The sequence below is a fragment of the Muscardinus avellanarius genome, assembly GCF_963383645.1.
Source record: "Muscardinus avellanarius genome assembly, chromosome: 18".
In the NCBI taxonomy this organism is placed as follows: domain Eukaryota; kingdom Metazoa; phylum Chordata; class Mammalia; order Rodentia; family Gliridae; genus Muscardinus; species Muscardinus avellanarius.
The window spans coordinates 36,487,182-36,510,175 of NC_137804.1; the positions used below are offsets into that span (position 1 = coordinate 36,487,182).

Genomic DNA, 22,994 nt, shown 5'->3' on the forward strand with positions numbered 1-22,994 from the left:
GATGAATTGACAATTTACCTACTGTCAAAAAAAAATTAGCCAGGCATGGTGGTATACAGCTATAATCCTCTACTTAGGAGCCCGATACAAGAAGATAGCAGGTTTGAGGCCAGCCTCAACAACTTAGGCCCACAGCAACTTAGCAAGATCTTGTCCCCAAATAATAAAATAGAATAGGGTTGGGAGTGTAGTGAGTCGGCAATGAGAATGGGCTCCATGTTTAGTTAAATTCAGTTAAAGGACAATTTGTTTAGACGAGTCATGAATTTCTATTTCTGTTTTTCTTTTTTTTTTTTTCCTGCAGTGCTAGAGATCAAACCTAGGGCTTCATGCATGCTAAGCAATGGGCTACTGAGGTCCATGAGATAACATGTCTGTCCACAGCACCTGACCTAGTGTTTGACATATGGCAAGTACTTATCCAAGGGTAGTGACTAACTGTATTTAACTGAACCTTATTAATGGAATATGACTATGCAGTAATTCATTTCTTTTTGTAACCCACAGAAGATAATTTTCAAGGTGACGGAGATATTGCAGACACTATGATTCGGACTGCTGGTTTTACAGGGGAGAAAACTGCAGCGCAGAAGTGAATAATCTCTTAACACTCAGCTCCTCCAAATTTAAGTACCTCGTTGATGCAGTGCAAAGAACAAGAGGTCTGGATTTGATTTATTTTATTTTGTTGTACTGGGGATTGACCCCAGGGGCATTATGCCTCCAAGCTATACCCCCAGCCCTATTTTTTATTCTTTATTTTGAAACAGGGTCTCAACAAGTAGCTGAGGCTGGCTGTAAACCTGAGATCCTCCTATCTCAGCCTCCCGAGTACTGAGATTACAAGTGTGTGCCACCATGCCTGGCTGAGTTTGGGATTTAGAATACCTAGTATGCCACTTAAATTTACAGATATTCAGTCTTGTCTTATGCAAAATGGAAGCAAAATTGGCTAACCTGAGAATCTCATAGCAAATGAGAGAATGTTTGAAAGTACACTCTAAACTGCAGGATGCTACACAACTGATACTTGATATTATGATTTTTTTCTTCATTAAAAATGCAATGCATGCCTGTAATCCCAGTACTTAGGAGGCTGAGACAGGAGGACTGCAGGTTCAAGGCCAGATTCAGCAACATAGTGACACTCTCAGCAACTTAGCAATATCCTGCTTCAAAACAAAATAAATAAATAGATAAGTAAATAAGTAAAATAAAAAGGTGTGGGGAATGTAGCTTGGAGGTAGAACACCTCTGGGTTTAATCTCCAGTACCATAAACACTCAATGTAGCCAGGCATGGTGGGATACTCTTGTAATCTCAGTACTTAGGAGGCTGAGACAGGAGGTCTCAATTTAGCAGGACCCTCAGCAACGTAACAAGACCCTGTTTCAAAATAAAAAATGTAACTGGCTGCGGGTAGCTGGTCGTGGTGGTGTGTGTATAACCTAGGATTTGGGAGGCTGAGACCGGAGGATGATGACAGGTTCACAGTCAGATCTAGCAACACAATGCCCTCCACAACTTAGTGGGACTCTTTTAAAATTAAAAATAGGGCTGGGTTGTAGCTCACAGGTAGAATGTCCCTGGGTTCAATTCTTAGTAACACACACACACATACCTAAACGCACACACAACACACACACAACACACACACACACACACACACACACACACACACACACACACACACTGGAGGTGTAGCCCGGAAGAACATTTCTGGGTTCAATTCCCAGTTCATCCCCCTGCAACAAAAAAAGAAAAAGAAACCTCTAATGCATAGGCAGATCCAGAAACAAACAACCCTGTTAAAATATAAGCAAAGATATTTTTGGATAGGTTTTCATGGCAGAGCAAATAGGTGAGGTTGGAGCAAGTGCCGCCCTTCAACAATGGCTACCAAGTCTCTCTGCGGGGCTGTGATCACTCCCAGAGCAGCACCTTGGACAGCAGCCAGGTTTCCGTTTCGAAGTCCACCAGTCACTCTGCAGGGCCTGACTTTGAGGCACCTACAGCATTCTCTGTGCATTTTCTTACTCACTGTAAGTGACTTTTGTCTTGCAGTCTGATGCTCACAGCAAAAGAGAAACAGAAACTCCACTTCACCTACATCCGTGCATATTTCCGCGAGGGAGATTGGTTGCCACATGGAATCAGAGTTTTCTTTGACCTTCACTATTGGACCTGCAGATGCTGGTGGACAACTTGTAACATGCCTAAAAGCAAGTCTGTGTTCTCAGCGGACCTGCTATAAGCGAGCGATGAACATTTCAAGACTTCAAAACAGTCAGTGAATAAACTCACACAGAAGCACAGAGCGCCCGTGCATATGGATGTGTGGTCACTTGGCAATACCTGGATCAGAACAATCCATTCTAAAGGCAGAGCAACACAGCTTTAAAGTACCAACATTACTTTGGGGTGAGAGTAGGGAAACTGAAGAAGAACATAAGGGTCACACTAGAAATAATGACTAGATGTAGCCTAAAAAAGGAAAAAGTAGTCACCAATTTGCCAGTTAAAAAAAGAGCATCTCTATAGGTCATAGGCAAACAAAAATTTAGAACTTTAAAGTGTTTTAGAGCTGGGTATGATTGTGAATGTCCATAATCCCCCGTACTTGGGATGCTGAGACAGGATTATTTGGGGTTTGAGACCAGCCATGGATATTTAGTGAGACTCTGTTTTAGTATAAAACTAAAGAGTGCTGGGATGTTGTCTGGAAGCAGAATGCCCCTAGGTTCAATTAAAAAAAGAGAGAGAAGCCGGACGTGGTGGCGCACGCTTGTAATTCCAGCATTCAGGAGGCTGAGACCTGGAGGATCGCAGTTCGCGGACAGCCTCAGCTACTTATTGTGAGGCCCTCTGCAATTCCGTGAGACCCGGTTTCAAAATAAAGAATAAAAAATAGGGCAGGGGGTGTAGCTCGGAGGTCAAATGCCCCTGGGTTCCATCCCCAGACCCCCCCACACAAAAAAAGAGTGTTATAAAGATTACTCAGTATGCAATATACTAAAAACCATCAACTTAGGAACAGACTTTATTTTATCTATTATAAATCATTTTTTGAGATGGCTTTCTTTTATGAGATAATTGTGGGACTGAGGAGGGTTTAGTGAAAAATGACAGAGCTACTGTAAACATATCGGCCAATTTAATGCCAATCCATTGTATCTGCTCCTTAAACATAATTTCAAAGTTACGAACCTGGGTTGCTTGTTACAAAAGGCTTGATAAGTGCTAGGTCCCTATCTAGATGCCACTAAAATTAATCTGACTCATAATGCTATTTACATATTGCTAGTTAGCCTTTTCAATATAGATGTGTTTTAAAAGTCACTTATCGCCTGATGCAAATTCAGTCCCAATATACATATTTTTGCTTGAAATTTTTATTACACCTTTGAAAAACCTTAAGGGAGCAGAGACTTCTGGAATCCACGAAACTTGCTGTTTTCAAAGGTGGAAAGGTAGCAAGGGTGCTGGGATGGGAGAGGGCCAGGACATTGCAAAACAGAAGCCAAAGCACACAGAACTTCTTACCTTTTGGGTTCTTGACTTGATTGAATTTTGGACTCTTTCCTTTTTTTGGATTCTCTTTTGGTGTCTTTTTTAGCCTCTGGTTCAGGCGGGGAGGGAGTTTTGCTCCCTTCAGGATCTGTGTTTGGCAGCAGCCCGCTAAGGTACACATGCATTGGTTGGCTTTTGAGAAGGGGTGGTTGTAAGAGGCATGCACGGAGAGTGGCCAGCCACGGGAGAATCAAGAGCGCACGCACATGCACAAACAAAAGAAAGAAAAAGAAGGCTACATCAAGAAGCACACGCAAATTCATTCAAACTAAAATAATAAGCAAAAAAAGGATGCAAACTTGCATAAGGAAAATCAGAACTGAAAAGAAAATAAGAAATCCCAAACTGTTTCCATGACAAGATGTATAAACCTAACTGTGAATCAAGTGGCAGTCTTACAATATGAAATCCAGACAATGTGTATCATAATTCATGATGATGTTTACCAGGGAGTTTACAAAAACACTTCATTATTTTATAACACTTTCTTATTCAGTAACATATGTAGAATACAGTGTGACAACCCAGAGAATATAATGCAACTTCTCTCTCTCTCTCTTGAAAGGATTCAGTCCAAGAGGCTGTAACAGATAGTCATCAGAGTGTACATATTTATAAAATGCAGAATTATGCACAGATATGGCCCAGGTAGAAGAGTGTTCATGAATGTTTTTTCCCCCCCGCAAATCAAAGGTCAGGTGCTACCGAAACTTGTAACCAAACGAGGTGGAGGAAACCTCGCTGCGTATTAAATATTCAAACCTCCAGTGCTATTGTTATCTAGTTCTAAATGTTGAAGCTCATTTCATAAAGATCCACCAGCACCGGAGACAGCAAAAGCACCAATCCCACAGATATTCCGTAGTTGTACGGCTTTCAGAGATAAGAAGGATGACCGAGTTCTGGCTTAAAAGAAAGGTGATGGTGTGCGTCTGCAATCCCAGAACTTAGGAGACTGAGGCCGGAGTCTAAGACCCTCAGCTACTTAGTGAGACCCTGTTTCAAAATAAAAAATAAAAAGGGTTGGGGATGTGGCTCAGAGGTACAACGTCCCTGGGCTCCATCTCCGGTACCAACAAATAGACAAATAAAATTAAGCAAGGTAACAGAAAGGTATTGCCTTCTGGAATCTTCGCCCCGTGGATTTCCCCAGAGCGACAACTTTTTCATCTGAGGCTGGTTTTCCGAAGCCACCTAGCACTCCCTCGGGCACGCCTCCCCTGGCTGTTAGCTGTGGTGCTCTGGGAGAATGCAGATCCTCTTTATACTAATGTGAGGCTACATACATCGGGATGGTAAACTGGCTGTGGCAGTGTGGAAATTTATTCCATGTCTCGAGAGCCAAATGGCAATGTTCTTAAATTATTTGCTGCTTTGCATTATTCAGAACATGGATCTCTTCCTCCAGGAGTCGGGCAAGAGCTAAAGAAAGATGATACTTAGTACAGAGTCAGGAGACTTGACGTTCTGGTCCCCTCCATAAACTCCATGAAATGTGGGGGCTGATTCAACTGCGATCTCCAAAGTTCTTCCCACTCTGCGGTTCCATCCTGCGTGTTAGCGCCGTGGCGGCTTCCAGCTTCACCTAGCTTGCCTGGGCTCCTGCGCTGTGCTTGGCTTCCGGCTTCTGCAGGACAGTTGTACATGCTGTTCCTTTTGCCTGGAACCACTCGACTCCTACGCACGCTCCAGTTCTCAGCTGCGGCACCGGCTCCTCGGGGAGGTCCCCCTGCCATCCTGCCATTCCGGCTGAGTCATGTTCCTTATTAAATTCCACCAGGAATTTTATTCCTTTCCCTCGGGGTGCCCATCGCCACGCTGCTCTGCCCTTTCTGGTGCCTGGTTCTCACTCATCACGTAAACTGAACGTGGACCAGAGAGCCTGACATGAAGTGACCATCAGTGCTCATGGAAGGAGCAGTGGCTACCACCACGGCGGACATTATTAGGCTCTTGTCACATCCCAGGTGCCTTGCGAGCTCCCCGTGTCTGCCTGCCTCCTCCCAAAGGCCTGCGAGGGTGCTACCACTTCCAGCTCACAAATGAGAGAACTGCCTCCAAGGGCGTCTTTGCAGCTGGGCTCACTGCCACGCAGTGAGGAGTCGTGATCTTAAGCCAGACTGGTCTAACTACCTAGGCCAGCTGAGGAGTTCTGCCGGCCATCCCTTTTTCCTTTTTTTCTTTTGTGGTTTTGGGGACTGAACCCAGAGGCATTCTACCTCTGAGCTCCACCTGCAGCCCTTTTAATTCTTTCTTTCTTTATTTTTTGGTTTGAAACAGGGTCTCGCTAGGTTGCCGAGAGGCTGGTCTTGAACCTGAGATCCTCCTGTCTCAGCCTCCCAAGCACTGAAATTGCAGGTGTGTACCACCATGCCTGGCTGCCATCTTTTTTTTTTTTTTTTTTACCAACTCTTAAAAAGAGAAGAAACGAAGTTGGACTTTTTTTGTTCATTGTGCGTGTGCGTGCGTGCACACTACTAAGGGAACCGGGGTGGAGAGAAAGTTAGGGATGACGGAAAACAGGACCAGTCCTAAACCAAAGCCACTTCCCTTTTTCTGTTCTGGAATGATGCCTCCAGATTAGTGCTCACCTGTTCCCGTGCACGTGGGATGCACAGAAGGCAAAGCTATAGTGGAGAAGGGTGGGGTCGATCATGGCGCCGTTTTCTGCCCTTTCCAGCAAGTCTCTGAGGTAGCAGAGATGGCGATGACAGCCTCGGACTCCATTTCGGGCACAATACTCATCTAATACAAACACCTGGCCAGGACTGAACCAGCCCTGTAGGAGGAATAAAGGAGAGACTTTCTTTTAAATACAGGTTGTTTCTTGGAGGGCTGCTAGATCTGGTGGTGGCTCGAGAAGGGGATTAAAGGCAGCCAGAGCTAGCGCTCACTAATGTTTATTAGGTGCCAAACTGTGTGTGTACTGTCTGGTTTAATCCTTTCATAGACCTACGAGGCCAATTCTGTTATAGCTGCTATATGGACAGAAAAATCGAACTCAGGGAGAGTATGGGATTTTCTGGTAAGTGGGGAAGCTGTAATAGCAGAGAGTATGATTCCAGAAAAAGAGAGGGAGAGGGAGAAGGAGAGATAGGGAGAGGAAGGAGGAAAAGGAGGAGGAGGAGGAGGAGGAGGAGGAGAGAGAGAGAAGAAGAGGGAGGGGGAGGGGAGAGGGCCACTGGGGGCTCTGACACCAAATTATGCACTTTGCATGGTTTTGCACTGGGGCTGGGCAAAGCCCCCATTACTGGGAAGAGAAAATCATAATACCAAAGCCTTAAATTAGCCTAGTGCTTTGTGTTTGACAAAGAACTTTCATTTGAGCCCTTCAGCAACCTCTGAGGTAGACAGGGCCTGCTTATCTCCATTTCAGTGACCCACATATAACACACAGCAGAAGCGGGACTCCAACCCAGCTCCATCTGATCCCGTTTCTTCTGCTTCTGTACTCTGGAGCATGGAGAAATATTAGAATTGGTCTAATGTATATGCCAGGACTTCATAAGTCCTTTCACTTTAGAAGATATTGGGGGTGGGTGGGTACTGGGGCTAAACCCAGGGGCATTCTAACTCTGAGCTTTATTCCCAGCCCTTTTAAATTTTTGAAAACTGGGTCATGCTAAGTTGCTGAGTATCTACCAAATTTCTGAGGCTAGCCTTGAACCTGCAATCCTCCTGTCTCAGCCACCCAAGTTCTGAAATTACTGACGTGAAGCATCAGACCCGGCAACAACAACAACAGCAACAACAACAACAACAACAACAAAAAATTAAAAGGAAGCTAATAACATTAATTCTCCAAAGAGAATAATGTGATGAAGTTTTCCAGATGCAAATAGATCTGATTCAGTCAAACTGGAAGAGAGTCCTGTACTCTGGTTCACAGTTTTGTTTTTTTCCTCCTGGTAATTATTTGTTTTCATCTTATTTATTTGCTCGCTATGAGACTAGCCCAAACTCTGCTAAAAGATCAGAAATGGAATCTCTGATTAACAGCAGATTTGGGTGCAGGATGGGGCAGAAATTGCTACCTCAGTGGTGAGTGTTTGTCTTGCAAGCACAAGGCCCTGGAGTCAATTCTTAGAACCACAAAAACAAAAGAAAACAGGTGCTCAAAAAGGCCAAAAGGCCTTCCTCCTGGAGGTTGACCTTGGGCAGAGCCTGACAGTGAATCAATTTTCTGGTTTCAGTGCTGTCTGAAGCAAGAAATTGACCAAGTTAGGTGGTATTTTGTAAGCTGGGAATTTGTTGGCTATTTTAAATATAAACTTAGTTTTACTTTGAGGGTCTTCTCTGAGTGGTATTTCAAATATGGCGCCATCTTGGGAGAGGAAGGGCGAAAGGGGAAAGTGCCGTAGGGGTCAGGCAGAAGCCACAGGCACACAATGAAGGGGTCTTCGTGACATTCTACTCTTGTATTAGGGATCTGGGGACTCTTCGACTGACAACACACAGCCCAGGGATGCATCCAAGGAAAGAAGGCATCTTTCCTACTTCAAATTATAAGTTACTGCAGAGGGCGGGAGAGTAGTCGAGGCAGTGGGCTGCCCCTATAGGCAACTTCTTTGCCACTCCATCTGCTACCCCAAATGCTAAATCTTAGAAACTACACTGCTGTGAAAGATTAAAATATATTTTCTACGACTCAGATGACACCAAGTCTTTTGTAGATGCCAAAATAGCTGCTTTGAAAAGAGTTGAAGAAATATCAATTAGGAACTGAGTCGAAGATACAGAAAAATTTATGTATCCCTGCTGGTCGGTCTCCAAAACCAACTGAAAAAAAAAAAAAGACTGTAATAATGAGAAAATGGAATATAAGGAAGCAGAAGATAAGGACCTCTTAATTTTGATATTTTTGAAAAGTCTGGAATGATAAGATTAATAAAAGCAGGTATACAAATGGGGAAGGAAGCTATTTTTCTCTATTCACAAATGATTTTGAATTTGGGAATCATATCTTTAAGCCCATAATAACTAATGGGGGAAAAAGCTTCAGTATTTCATTTCTGGTTTAATTTTTTTAAGAGGGTATTTACTAATTCTCCTTCATGGTAAATTTTAAAACAAAAGAAAATTGTTTGGAATAATGGTGATATAAAAAATGTCTTAAAACTTATACACTTCAAAAATCCTTCAAGAAAAGTGGAATTTTACATAAAAGAGAATGATTCAAGTTCAGACGCATATTCTTACAAGTTTCATAAATGTACTTTATAATTATATGAATAATCACATAATTATAGAAAATACATTTGAGAAAAATTGCCTTGCAATGCAAGGTAAGCCTTTTCCCCCCTTTAAGTCAGAGTGATGTGTTACTTTCCAATTTGGCAAAGTTCAGAGTTTTTTGATGGAGAAATTCTAAACCTGAGATAATCAATGTATCATGTATGAGACAGATTAATAAATTATTCTACTGAATCCTGTTTCTATTTTTAAGTTTTTTACCTACTATTTTTTTGGATTCTGATACCAAATATATAAAGGAATCTAAAATAAAAGTTATATAGCATGAAGTTAAGATATGGCCATCTAACTTAGAAATTTAGATATGTAATTTCCTTATATATCTATTAACATCAATAATGTTAATCTTAGTTAATTATATAATATTAATACCACACAGAGATGTTGACTCCAGTGTTTGAAATAAGGTATGAGAATATTCTTTTGTATGAAGTCATTTTATATATCAGTTCCTCTCAATTTTCCCATCTATAAATGAGATTAATAACATTTAGCCTTAAGATATGAAGTAATAATTTATGGATTGCAGAAGAAAGAAAACGAAGTCTTTTTTAGGCTTTTGAATTTGATAGTTTAAAGCCAAAAATGTATCTTCAGAAATCCAATAAAGACATAATAGCAGTCCCTGGAATTTAACTAATTTAAACCTAGGCTTAAAATAGGATTTTAGGAAACGTTGAGACTCCTGCTGGTTAGCTGGATTTCCAAATTTTTAACGTACCACAAAAAAAAAATATATATATATATATATTTTTTTTTCCTGCAAGGGTGAAAAAAGGCTCTGAATAAAATGAAGAAAAAAAAATCCACCCAAACAAACTTAAATCAATTAGGCTTATGGAAAGTGAGCTGGAGTTTATTTACAAATACTTTTGATCTTTAAAAGAGACGCGATAAGAATACATTGCTTTATGAGACCAGAGCACCGAGCCTGAGCTGGGGAGGGACAGACATCCCAATCCTAAGACAACCGAGGGAGGCAGTTTTTACAAGTTCTCCAGGAGCAGGTGCCAGCCCCGATTACCCTCCCGGGAATACTTCTCATGTCGCAGCTGAAAAGGGGGATGCTAAGATGGGGAGGCTGGGGAATCGGATGTGTCTCTTCTGAGAACTTCCTCCAGCCCAGGCTGGTTTCTTTGGTAAGCAAAACTATCTCAACCCAGGAAATCAAGAACACATTTACCATCGTTAAAGGAATCCTGTCATGGGGAAAATTCCATTTGATCATAAAGATAGAGACATATTTCATTTTAAAGATATGTTATATTTAAATTGCTGAGACCAAAGAATATACTTGCCAGGCAAGAATAGGAATCATTAAGTCTGTGATCCAAGGTAAGGCGCTGTACCATCTCAAAGAGGGAAGCGTGGTCAAAGTTACAGGGGTTGGAAGAGATAAATTCATCCATGCCATGTTTTTGAGCTCTATCTGCGTCTGTTCGTTTATACATGTAGAGAGAGACACAATTTAGAGAAACACATCACATTTCCTTTGACATTTCAAATGCACAGGAATTTACTAGGCATTACGAACAGTAGCTGTTTCCCCGTTGCCACCCACCAGCACCCCCGAGATATTCTGTTAATGCCCATTGTCAACTTGCATCACTTACTGGTAACTTTACTGCATTTAGGCAAAAATATATTGGCATCAATGTGTTTATCAAATGATCACAATTCCAGTGCATTTCATGTTGTTCTTTAAAAAAAAAAAAAACAACAACAAAAACTAAGCACCAAACACTGAAAGCAGATTGGATCTTTGCGGATAATAGCCTGTTTAGCTTTGTTGGTTTTTAATAGATTCTGCCATTCCAGCGGTTATGTCTAGAGCAATTTCTCTGTGATTATTGGGATTCTCTGGGAAAAAAAAGGGATTTGCTGATTTTTTTTTTTCAGCCAAGTGACAAGATTTGTGTCCTCCCCTTCCAAATCCCCATCGCCAATTTGGTTTAGCAAAAAGGTTTGAGTCCCCACCCTCTAAAATTAAAAACTGAAAAAAGAAAAGAAAAGAAAAGATTTTCGTGGAAACATGGAGATCAGGTTAAATGGGAATTTAGTTTGTGGCAGGCAGGGACTCTGCTCGTAATGTGCTCAGACGCTTAGCAAAGCTTATGGAAGAGACAAACAGGAAACTACCCAGCGAGGGCTATGATCTGCTATTTATTGTAAATTAATAGTCTCAATGTATTCACACTTACAGGGTGAGGGCTGTAGGCAAAGCCTCCTAAAGGATAACTAATTAATCCTGACATGTGTAAGTAAAATATACTACCCTCATCTGGCAACATAATTCAGAGAATTCGACTCCAGTGCCACCAAGCAAATCCTAAAGAGGTGGGAACGCAGGAAGGTCTTTGCATGAAAGGAATCGGCTTACTCGCTCTCCTGATATGCAGACTATGAGAAAAAAGAATCTTCTATGAAATGGAGCAAGATTTTACTGGAATATAGGAACTGCAGGAACTAGCCGTATTATCAGGGCAAGGGGGAAAATCAATTTCTGACTCAGGAGGGTGTTTGCATAGGTTTTTGTACATGGCCTCCATCCCGGGCAGTTTTTATTTTTTCCCACGCTTGGGGTTTGGCTGGAAGCATAGGGTATGGTGGCAGCGTGACTCAAGATGACGACTGCCCCTCATGTTGGCTTGGGGTATCATTCAAAAGAGAAGGCAGGGGGTGTCAGGTCTCTACCCTTGTTGTTGGAATTTTCAAATCTTCTGTCATGTTTTAGAGAAAGTGGTCAGTGTTTGAGAGAGATGTGTTGTTTATGCCCCAGACTCACAGACGGAAGGATTCTCAGAAGGCAAGTTGAAGGGGGAGTGTTTAACAGCCAAGTCACTCCATTAAAATGAGAAAATGGGAGCATTTGGAAGAGATACGGTGTCACATGTACAGGAATTATATCAGAGAATCTGGAAGAATTCAGTTTGCTGTATTAGTTCTCTCAGATCCAGCCCCTGGCAAGTGCTTTTGAATTGAGGTGGGGGTACTTTACCCAGGAGGGTTCTTTTCCTTTGGCTATTTGGTATTCATTTATTTAGTACTGGGGATTCAACCCAGAGACATTCTACCTTCTAGCTATACCCCCAGCCTTTTAAAACATTTTCTTTTTGAAACAGGGTCTTACTAAGTTGCTGGGGGACTTGTTTAGTTGCAGAGGCTGGCTTCAGACCTGTGATCTTCCTACACTGGAAAGTACTGGGATTATGGGCATATGCCAACCACACTCCAGAAAATGAAATATATCCTTTGACTCAGAAGGGTCAGGAAAGTGGTGCTGGGGGACGGAAAGTGAGCTGCTTCCCGGGCACAGGTGTGCAACCTCTGGCCCAAAGCAAGTGTCTTGGGTGCGTCCCACCTGGAGGTGTCCTTGGCATAGGGACACCGGGGCCATCCAGGTGGTCCTTCTCCATCTCCTCCCACAGATCCTGCCCTCTCCCCTCTATCCAGGGCAACTTAATTCTGGAAAATGGAAGCGTGGGGCGCGCATGAACTGCTCATCCTGTTCCATCCTCATAAAGAGCCTCATCCACCCCCTACCTCCCGATCTGAACAGATAGATCAGGCAGTTTGGCGAGCATCCTCTTCTTGCTCTCGGATTTCTCGGGAGAGGCTGCAAGCTGACAAATCGGCCGGGCTTTACTTTGCCAGCTTGGCTCGGCTGGTGATCGCTCTTGAGTGATGACGGTACGACCGGTCATTTAGCTCCGAGAGAAGGGGGCTCTTTTGTAGCTGTTAAAAACACGGCACACGTTTCAAGAGTTTTCCTCTTTGTTTATTTGGTAGGCCTCTTGAAAACTCTGCCGATGACCTATTTTGCCTTGCTGGCCACTCAGGAAGTGGATCTGAAAGGGGGACTTGGCATCTGGAGGGGGACCTGGATATAGACCTGCTCCCCGTCCCCCGGGCCGTCCCAGGCTCAAGGAACACAGCGTCACCGCGCTGATTCTTGGCTCAGAGCAAGCCTAAAAACCAATTTCCCTTTTTCCTGGCATTTTAAAGCAGGCCTATGGAAAAAACCTGGGTAAAATCAGCCTGTTGTCTTTTTCAGACAATTACTGCTAAAAAAAAAAAATTTACTTTCTTCTTCTCCTTCCTCTTTTTCTTGATCACACACGAGATAAGTGCAGGACTGTATTTAAGAGGTCTGGAGTCCAGTCTGAGTTCTATTTTGGGCAGGAAGGAGTGTGCTGGGAATTGAACCTAGGAACATTCTATATCTGAGCTACACCTCCAACCCTTTTTAAATTTTTATTTATTTTTTAAAAATTTGGAACAGGGTCTTCCTAAACTGCTGAGGGCATTCCTAGGTTGCAGAGGCTGGCCTCAAACCTGCCATCCTTCCATCTCAGCCTCCCAAGTATTGGGATTTTAGGTCTGGCCAGTGTGCCCATCTCTGAGCTTGTGTGTGTGTGTGTGTGTGTGTGTGTGTGTGTGTGTGTGTGGTACTGGGGTTTCTGGAAACCCTTCTACCTCCAGGCTACACTCCCAGACCTATTTTTTATATTTTTATTTGGAAACAGGGTCTCTTAATCCAGCGTGGCTGACTTCGAACCTGCCCAATCCTCCCGTCTCCGCCTCCCAAGCGCGGGGATTACAAGCGTGCGCCACCACGCCCGGCCCTGAGCTGTTTTAAATGGCTATCGGGTGCTGCCTGGATTGTTTCTCAGAGTCTCCGTTTCCTTTTTGCTGCCACAGACTGCAGCCTAAGGACCCTTAGGGTCCCTCGCACACCTTGAGGTGTGGGATGGAGCTCAGTACAGTAGAATCTGCAGCAACCACATCACCTGGATTTTTACTTGCACAAAATTATCTCTCACTCAGTCCTGGGCTCATTAACTTAACTGTTCAATAACTCAAGAGTACTTAGAAAGGTGGCTGGTTCTTGTGACACCTTGAAGGGGTTCCCCCAGTTTATTGTGTTTTTTAAAAAAAGAAAGGGCAGCCTGGGAATGCTATTTTTAAGTGCCAATAAAAGTGATCTGATTTGAAGCGGGGGTTTTGATTTTTGTTGTTGTTCCCTGCTATATTCCCTGCACCTAGAATAGCATCTGGCACACGGCAGGCACTTGATGCCTACTTGTTAAAATAGTGAATTTATTTCACCAAGATAAATGAGTTTGCTCTGTCGGTAAGCGCCTTTCGTTTCCTCATTTTTGCGGGATAGTGTTATACTAATTCACTGGGAGCATGTATTTGCTAGGAGCAGGGAGAGCGAGCAGTCAAGTGGGAGGGCCAGGTACATGGTGCGGGGCCAGTATTTACCGTTTCTGAATCTGCTTGTCCTCCTGTGTAAAGTGAAGACAGTATTTGAGCCAGCTCTTAGAGAGTTGCTGACAGGCTCTAATGAGAAGTGCCTGGAAGGCACTTAGCGCGTACTAGGTACTCAATAAATGTTAGCCAGACGCACTTGGGCAGGTTCCCTAGCCCTTGCAAAGCCGCTTAAGTTGCCAGCGAGCCAAGGATCTCTCTGCATTTGTAACTAATGTCCTACCGTTCCTTGTTTGCTAAAGCCTATCATTTCTAGGAAGCTGAAAGTCTTCCCCAGTTTCTGTGCTCGATGGTTCTGCTCTGCCCCTGTATAACCAATCCCATGTCCTGTCTCTTCAGCTTCACATGCACCCAACCAAGTCCCTGGGTAGACAATATGTTCTTAGTGGGCAGTTTCTGACCTGTGCTTTCTCCCTTGAGCTCCCAGAGAGGTGGGTCCTTGGTTGGTGGTTATTATTGACCCATTGACTCTGACACAGCCATCCCAGGCAACTTCCCACTGGCTTTATTAAGGAGCCACACACATGGGGATTCAGATGGTATCCTGCAAATCCCAAAGTAGAAACATGTGCTCTTAGGGGGAAAAAAATCTTATAGAAGGAAACAGAATTCTAGGTGCAGGTGTCTTTGGATACCATTCAGATCGTCTGCCTGTGTCTCCATACATGTCTAGGACCATATGCATTACATATGTTGTCTATTTTAAAATAAAACACTGCAGTGGTCCAGCTGTTCCAAATTCTGTTTCAAAGAACTTGTGGGCGCTTCCCAAGCAACACCATATAGTCATCCTTGCACTGTCCCAGTCTGTTCTTCTACAGTGCTGAACATGAAAAAGCAAATGCTCTTTGCAACTCCACTTCCTCCTGTACCAACCATCGAAATCGGTGGATCATAGAGAAAAAGCCCAATGTTGACATTATCAGGGGAGAAGAGTGCCCAGAGCAAGAGTGTGAGAGTCAATTCCTGAATTCAGGACATGGGGTCATGTTCTATGCCAACGTCGGGCATGTGTCAAGAGAAAAAAAATGAATTTGCACCTCAGGTCGAGCAAAACAGAACGAGGAGGGTAAGGTGGTGTTTAAGATCCAGTGATGGTTGGCTTGTTCCTTGCTTTGGGAGAGATATACTAGTGCTCTTTTTCATTAGCATGATTAAAAAAAAAATAAACTAAGGATCGACTATACGTTTAAGAACCAACTTCAACCTTTACCTCTTCCTTAGATTTGGCCCTAGGAAGTGTCTCCTGAGTCCTGCTTGGTCTGCAAGAGTTCCAAATGGACTGGACGTGGGCTGTGTCATTTGATAAGTTCTGTGGCTAGGGCATAATTCAACACACCTTCCAAACAATGATACCCGTTCCACTTCTGGGGTTTAACTGCATACGAATGTGCCGCATCCTTTATGGCATTTGGTTGGAGATTAAATTACACTGAGGTGGATAAAGCTAATGTTGGTACCTGAACTACGCTGACAACCTTAAATATTACCAATGGTATTCAGGATGCAGAGCAGGCCGACGGACAGGAAGACTTAGGGAAAGCAGGCACACTTCCAAATGGACGCTCATCGAAACCAAATTCCAAATTTGTTTGGAAATAATTTTGGTTTGATGGCTCATACGGTGATATTACTCTGTGGGTTTTACTCTCTTGTTTAATCTACTTGATTCAAATTCAAGTGAAAGGTCCCTAACAGGATACCCATCTATTTAATGTTTTTCTTTAATTGATCACAATATCTGTATTCATTTCATGTTTAATATTCTTTTCCTTTTTCTTCTCTCACAAGGGTATAAATATGTGATGTTTTTCATGATCTTAATAGCAAGCATACTTATGTGATCTTGTTTTAGACACATATATTTTTAGATAGATAGGTTTGCAAGAATGTCTACCAAATTAATGTACTTTTCTGGAAGGAATAATATAGCTTTCAAATTTTAATTTTATTGACATTTCCTCATTATTCTGACAGAAAAAGAACTGAAAACCAAAGGTCAATCCCCTTTTTTTATTTTGTAATAATATATTTTAGAAATTTTCGTGGGCAAGTGAAAAAGCAATTCTGCTGTTGAAAATAATTATGACTATTGTTGACAAACTGTCTGAAAGAGGCTCGCTTCTCCCAAGCACCCCTTCTCTAATAGGTTAGAAGTAGCTGTTTTATCACCGAAATTTAGAGCACAGTTGGGGCTGTTGCTACTCCTGATGGATGCTAGGGGCAAGAGAATAGCTAATGTAACTCCAAAGTCCTCTGTGAACTCAAACTGCAAATTAAAAGGTGACTTTGTATCTTTCTTATATGGAAAAATGTGTGCTTGTCAGATCTGCTTGACAGTACAAGAGTGACTGCATGGTTTGGACAGTAACAAACAATGACAGTAGTCAGCCTCGTCAGAAGACATGAAATAAAGAAATGACAATGATTGATGGCAGCTGGTTGTTTATGGATTTTTCTAGAAGAGTTTGTCCTGGCGTGGTCAAGTAGTCAGGGGATGTTGTGCCCTGCCTGAGCTTTGTGCAGCAAACAAGACTGGCCATCCCGGCCTGCTGTCTGACCGAGGTGCACAGTTCACTGCTTAACTGAGAAACAACTTCCTGCCCTCCTGGTCTTTTGATTAAACCAAGTTAACATGAACGGCAAAGAGAGGATGGCTTCTTCTGTAGCTATAAAAGGCCACGTTGCGCTTTGCGAAAATCTTGAATTTAAAACTACCATGGCAATACATCCAAAGGGAATAGACGTGTGATAAGTATTTTAATGCTAATTTTGATAATTTCTTGTAAGACAGTTGCTTTGAGTGAAAATCACAACAGAGATTTTGTCAATCTCAAACCAAATAAATTAGTGGTTGCAATTTTCCCTTCTGTAATTACTGCATTTTTTCAATTAATTTCCTGGCTGTAATGACTCTATTCTCAAATAATTAATTCTATGTTCCCTACAACATGAACAAAAATAAATCTTCTATACTTGACTAATTAATGATTTTTTTTTTTTTTTTTTTTTTTTTTTTTTTATTGGTGCACTGTATTCATACATCATAGTGGGATACAAACTTTTGTAGACATACATGCACACATCGCCCAGTCAGCCCCCACCCGATCCGCACCCCATTCTCTCCCCATCCCTCCTTCCCATGCTTGGCTTAGTGGTTGACATCTAGTATTATAGCAATTTATCCAAAATTAAAAATGATAATCTCACATAACAGTTTCATTTGTCTGATACCAAGCGTTTGATGATTTAAAGATAGCATTTCAATATTTCTTTTTGCTTTCTTTCTTACTATAGCATATTTTTTTCTGTTTTTTTTAGGTGAAACTATCATATATTTATATATTTATTTTTCAGAAAAAAAATCTATCCTAATATGGAATATGAATTCTAGATACCCAAAACGATCTTGAAAAAGAACAAAGCTAGCAGATATATATTTTCTGATTTCAAACCATATAAAGCTACAATAATTGAGACAGTGTAGTACTGTTCTAAAGGCAGATATATAGACCATTGGAGTTAAATACAAGCCTAGAGCTAAATTCTTCCCTATATTGTCAAGTTATTTTTGACAAGGTTTCCACGAACATTTGGTGGTGGAAATAATAATCTTTTAACTAAATATTGTTGAAAAATAATAATTACATGGAAAAGAATAAAATTGGACCTTTACCTAATCCCATATACAAGTATTAACTCAAAATAGATAAAAGACCTAAATATAAATCTTAAGACTATAAACTTTTAGGAGAAAATCTGGGTCATAAAACCTCACAACATTGAAATTGGCAGTGATTTCTTGGATATGATTTCAATGGCACAGGCAACAGAAGAATATACAAACTCCCTAAAAAATAAAAGAAAATATTGTATATCCAAAGACAATGTAAACAGAGTTAAAAGTTACTAATAGAATTGGATAAAATATTTCCAAATGCTATATCTGAAGGTATATTAATATTCCAACTAGAAATCCTAAAAATTAACAACAATAAAGGCAAACAATACAACTTAGAGATAGGTAAAAGACTAACATAAATAATGAATCTCCACAGATAACCAATCTTAGTTGTCTGTTGGATGGAAACTCTTGTTTCTCTGGTCCTGGTGAGTGTTACCTATTTCTTCTTTGTAGTTAATCTCTTTGAGTATTTTCTCTAGCGCTGGTTTTGAAGACATAAATTCCTTCAGTTTCTGTTTGTCATGGAAGCTTCTTATTTCTCCATCTAATTTGATAGAAAGTTTTGCTGGATAGGAAATTTTTGGCTGGAAGTTGTTTTCTTTCAGAGTTTGAAATATGTTACTCCAAGCCCTTCTGGCTCTCATGACTTGGTTTGGGAAGTCTGGAGTGATTCTAATTGGTTTGCCTCTGAATGTCAGTTGGCCCTTTGTTTTTGTTGCCTTTAAGATTCTCTGCTTGGCTTCCACATTGGTCATTTTGACAATTATATGGCGTGGGGATCCTCTTCTCCGATCCTGTCTAAAGGGAGTTCTATAAGTTTCCTGGATCTGTGTATAAACCTCTTGCTCTATATTTGGAAAATTTTCTGCTATTACTTCCTTGAAGAGATTGTTGATCCCTTTGGTATCACTTTCTTTTCCCTCCTCTATTCCAATTATTCTTAGGTTAGCTCTCTTAAGATGGGCCCATATTTCTTCAATGTCAGATTCCTGCTGTTGGATATTTTTTTCTAGATTAGAAACTATGCATTCATTTTTGGATTGCTCATCTTCTAAGAGCGAGATTCTGTTCTCCATGTGGTCTAATCGGTTGTTTGTGCTTTGAATTGAGGCCTTTACTTCATTAATTGCATCCTTTATCTCTTTTTGGCTCTCTCTGAGTTCTTTTCGAAGCACCTCTATTATTTCTACAGTTATTTTCCTGATTTGATCTTCTAGAAATCTCTGATTTTCTGTTTTATCAGGTTCTGATGTTGTGGGGTTTTGCACATTCATTACTCCAGTGTTATTCCTCTTTCCCATGATTTTGGAGGTTTGTGCCTTCTCTGGGTTCTTCCCTTGGGTCACTATGGCTTCACTTAAGGTGCTCTGGATCTCGAGTCTGTATTATCTCAGACCTCACTACTCCTTTACTGGGTTGTATCACAGAGTCTCCGACCCAGGGAGTCGATAGAGGCTGCTTTAAACTATGGGGAGTGCCAGGTTGCACGTTCTCCTATGGTGTGATATCTCTGCCACCACCACTCCCTCACTGGGTCAAGTCCCAGGAGGCACAATACTGCGATTTCTCCTCTGTGGCCCGCAATTTGACTCACTGTTCTTGAGTACGCAGATGTAGCTGTACTGGACTCGGTGAATTCACTGCTGCTGCCGCTGCTGGTGGCAATATGGCGCCTCTGCCACGCCCTCGGCCATGAGGCTGGCGTATTTTTTCTTCTCTGGTTTTGATTTCCACTCTGAATCCCTGCAGCGTGTGCTGAGCTCAGCCACTGGGAGCTTTAAATGCTGTCTGCGCCGAAAGATCCTGCCTGGCTGTTCCGCAGCGGCTCACCTGGCTTGCTGTAGCCGTCCGTTGAGTTCGCCGCTGCCGCCGGCAGTATGGCGCTGCTGCCGCGTCCTCGGGCGCGTGTGTCTCCTCTGTGGCCCTGAGCTCTGTTCTCAGTCCGCTTTCTCTCTGGAGCCTGGTGGGTTTTTTTGTTTTTCTGGTGATGGTGTTTTCTGGCTATGAAAGGCGCTCTTTTTGTGGTAATGGAGATTGGTTGTTAGCGGGACTCTTAAGCCCCGCTTTTCTCGGTCGCCATCTTCCCGGAAGTGTGACTAATTAATGATGTATCATACTGTAAGTCACTATGCGATATGAAAATACTGATTAGCGGGTAGCATGTTAAATGTGTCTGAAGTAGTATAACAAAAAATAAATCTTTTTCTAAAAAAATATAGTCTATTTAGATCATGTCGTGGTATTTGCAAAATTTTGGATCTGATTGGAGGAGTCGATGCTTTTGGAAAGTCATTTCCTTTGACAATAAGAAGAAATGTGATTTGAAGTGTGGTTTTGGGGGCAATAAAAATTAAATTGATATTGAATTAATTTGATATTGCATGACTGCAATATAGCAACTGCAAGTTGACAATATAAAAAAAGATATAGCAAAAATCTCAGGAGATAAAACTATAGGAAGGAATTAAGGCAAACGACTATTGGAAAATCTACAAGGATAGCGATGCGTTGTGCAAATACATGTAAAATCTCTCAGAACAGAATTCATTCAGTCATCTATTCATCCATCCTTTCATTCTCAGAAAAAAACAAAGTAGAGCAAAGTCCTAAATTCCCACTAAGTTCACATTCTATGGTAAGCTTTTAAAAATGCCTCGCCAGACATTCAAAGGAAATAAAATTAAATTAAATATCTGCTCGGAGTGGTGAAAAAGTCTGTCTGCTAGCCAGGGGTACATTTATGCAAAACAGAAGAAAAAGAAAGAAAGAAAGAAAGAAAGAAAGGGAGAAAAAGCAAATTAAAGAAAAAAAACTAATTAGAACAAAGGATTATTATCGAATGGTCAGGAGGAATGACATGACCTAATTTTCTAAATTAGCATTCAGAATACTCAAATACATATTTGCCTGCTCTCTTGACCAAATTTTCTAGCTCCCTCTAATATCAAGTTGTCCCTCAATGCATTTTTGGTAGATAGCTTTTCCTATATGAATAAAAGAATCATAGGCTCTTTTATTAGTAGATAGCAAAGAGAAAGATTTTGCTAAAGTTTTAGGGTATCTTTTTTCTTTCAGAGGTTTTTTTTTTTAGAAAAATTAATACAGATACGAATGATGCTGAAAAAGTCATTGTTGTCACAGTTCTTGGGGGTGGAGCAGGGTGACATTTGAGACCAGAGGTCAAAACCCATTTTGGCACTGTGAGATCGCGAGTCCAAAGTGTTTGTGAATAAGGTACATGGACTCGATCGTGTCCTTAATTTGCTTTGTGTGTGTGTGTGTGGTAGTCCCGTGTATTACAGCGCTCCTTTCAAAATCAATCCTCTATTGGCTCTTATTTGAGAGCACACCCTCAGGCCAGGTTGAATGGATTCATTAGTGTTCAAATACTGCATCCACTTTATTAATTGTCCTTTCCAATTTCTTGGGATTCCTACCCGACTTTTTGATTTGTCGAGGTATCCATGGCTACCACACCACTGGTATGTTGACCATCCTAATCTTTGGAGTCAGAAAGAAAAGAAAAACAACAACAATAACAACAGCACGGTATCAGAGTGCAAAATGGTCTGTTTTCAGGCATTAAGCAGTCAGGTAGCTGTGAATTCCACGAGGCAAAGGCCTTATTTGCCATTTAATTGTGATGTTAGTTGATATTCTCCGAATGAAAAAAAATTAAGAGATGCTCAAGGCTGGCTTTGCTGAGAGGATCATTTGATGCCAATATGAAAGCCAAGGAGAGAAGGCAATTATGCACACATCACATGCATCCTAGTTTCAGTATGGAAGCTTACATTTCAAACCTAAGGTCAGGAAAATAACATGAAAAGTTAAACTACAGAGTCTAGACATGAGGAAGATTTCAGAGGAGAGGGGAAGCACATTGCAGGTGTCAGATAATCGAGTCTGATTATCTGAGCTGTGCTAGCTATAGGGGAGCACTTACCCTTCAGTCCAGCTAGAAGTTAGCAGGGTAAGAAGGAACAAACCAGAATAACATAAAGACTAGCAACGAGGCTCAGGAAAGCAGACAGGAGTTCTAACCTAGCAGCTAAAGTTCTTGGGCTCAAGCAAAGATTGAACAAGAAAACTTCAACAAAACAAAACAGAAACAAAATCAACCTCCCCCAAAACCAACAGTAATCAAAATCCCCTTAACTGTCTTTTTAAGTGCTGGCAATAAAATAAAATAAAATAAAGTAAAAAATAAATATATCAATTAAAAAATAGAACAATTCTCAAAAACATCCGCTTTGGGGATCCATGATGTGGTTAACAGTGATTTGTTGAGAAACACATTAAAATGACTTATATATCAAATAATCATTGACCAAATGTCAAAGCTTAAAATACCCCCCTCTGACCCACCATACTCCAAATGAGAATTGAGATACTAATTTTGACTGTTCCACTAAGACATAGGGGGCAAGGGTAAGGTCCCAGTGAGTGGCCACTGGGCATAAGAAATCGTGGCGACGCTCAACTATAGATTTGGACATTTCCGATGTGAGCAACATTGGCTTTAAAAACTGGAAAATTACAAGATTTATTTTTTAAAAGTTTAGTAACTACGTACCAACTTAATTTTTTTCAAAAAAAATTAACTATAAATAAAAATAATTAAATAAAGAACACACATACAAAATAACACAAAAGAACAAAAAAATTTAAAGCTTGATGGAATCCTCCCCAAATCGTTGTAGAGTCCCATACAAACTAATGAATAGCAGGATCTATTTTTTGTTTGTTTTTATAACTCCACATAAATACTCCACTCCATTCTTTCTTAGACGTGTCTTTTCATTTTAAAATCAAGCTTTCAAAATTGTAAAAAATACAAACTGCACCAAGAAGTCTGTTAAACCGAATTTAGAAAGACCCAAATCAACTTGTAATTACTCCCAAAATTCCCAAACTATAAGACGTTCCATTCCCAAGATTCCTTGGAACAGACAGCGACATGACAAGATTGGAGTGTTTATTTTTCTCTGCCCCAAACATTTCTACGCTGCTTTCCTTTTCCATGTGCGCCCCCCCACCTTGGCTGTGTAAATACTAATAAAGTGATTATGAAGCTAAGTCATTAAAAAAGGGCTGTTAAAAATTATTCGCTAGCAAGAACGGCAAGTGCTTCGAACAAATACTCAAAAACAGAATTTAAAGAGACGTGTGCAGGGTCCAATATGTAGCGATGCCCCTTACCTTTTATAAG

The 22,994-nt window shown here is 41.2% G+C and overlaps 1 protein-coding gene across 16 annotated transcripts in view; it reads right to left on the minus strand.

Moving 5' to 3' along the window:
- The window catches only part of CADPS (calcium dependent secretion activator), a gene marked incomplete at both ends in the record, with an annotated part of 501,631 nt that overhangs the window by 138,238 nt on the left and 340,399 nt on the right, over nucleotides 1-22,994 (minus strand). For 7 of the 16 annotated variants that reach the window (XM_080714888.1, XM_080714885.1, XM_080714884.1 and 4 more), the window contains 2 exons: nucleotides 6,162-6,349; nucleotides 10,122-10,258. In XM_080714888.1, the coding sequence (XP_080571014.1) occupies nucleotides 6,162-6,349; nucleotides 10,122-10,258 (325 nt within the window). Of the gene's footprint in view, nucleotides 1-3,543; nucleotides 3,703-6,161; nucleotides 6,350-10,121; nucleotides 10,259-21,728; nucleotides 21,741-22,994 lie in introns of all 16 variants that reach the window. The other 9 variants (XM_080714893.1, XM_080714895.1, XM_080714890.1 and 6 more) reach the window with 4 other exon arrangements.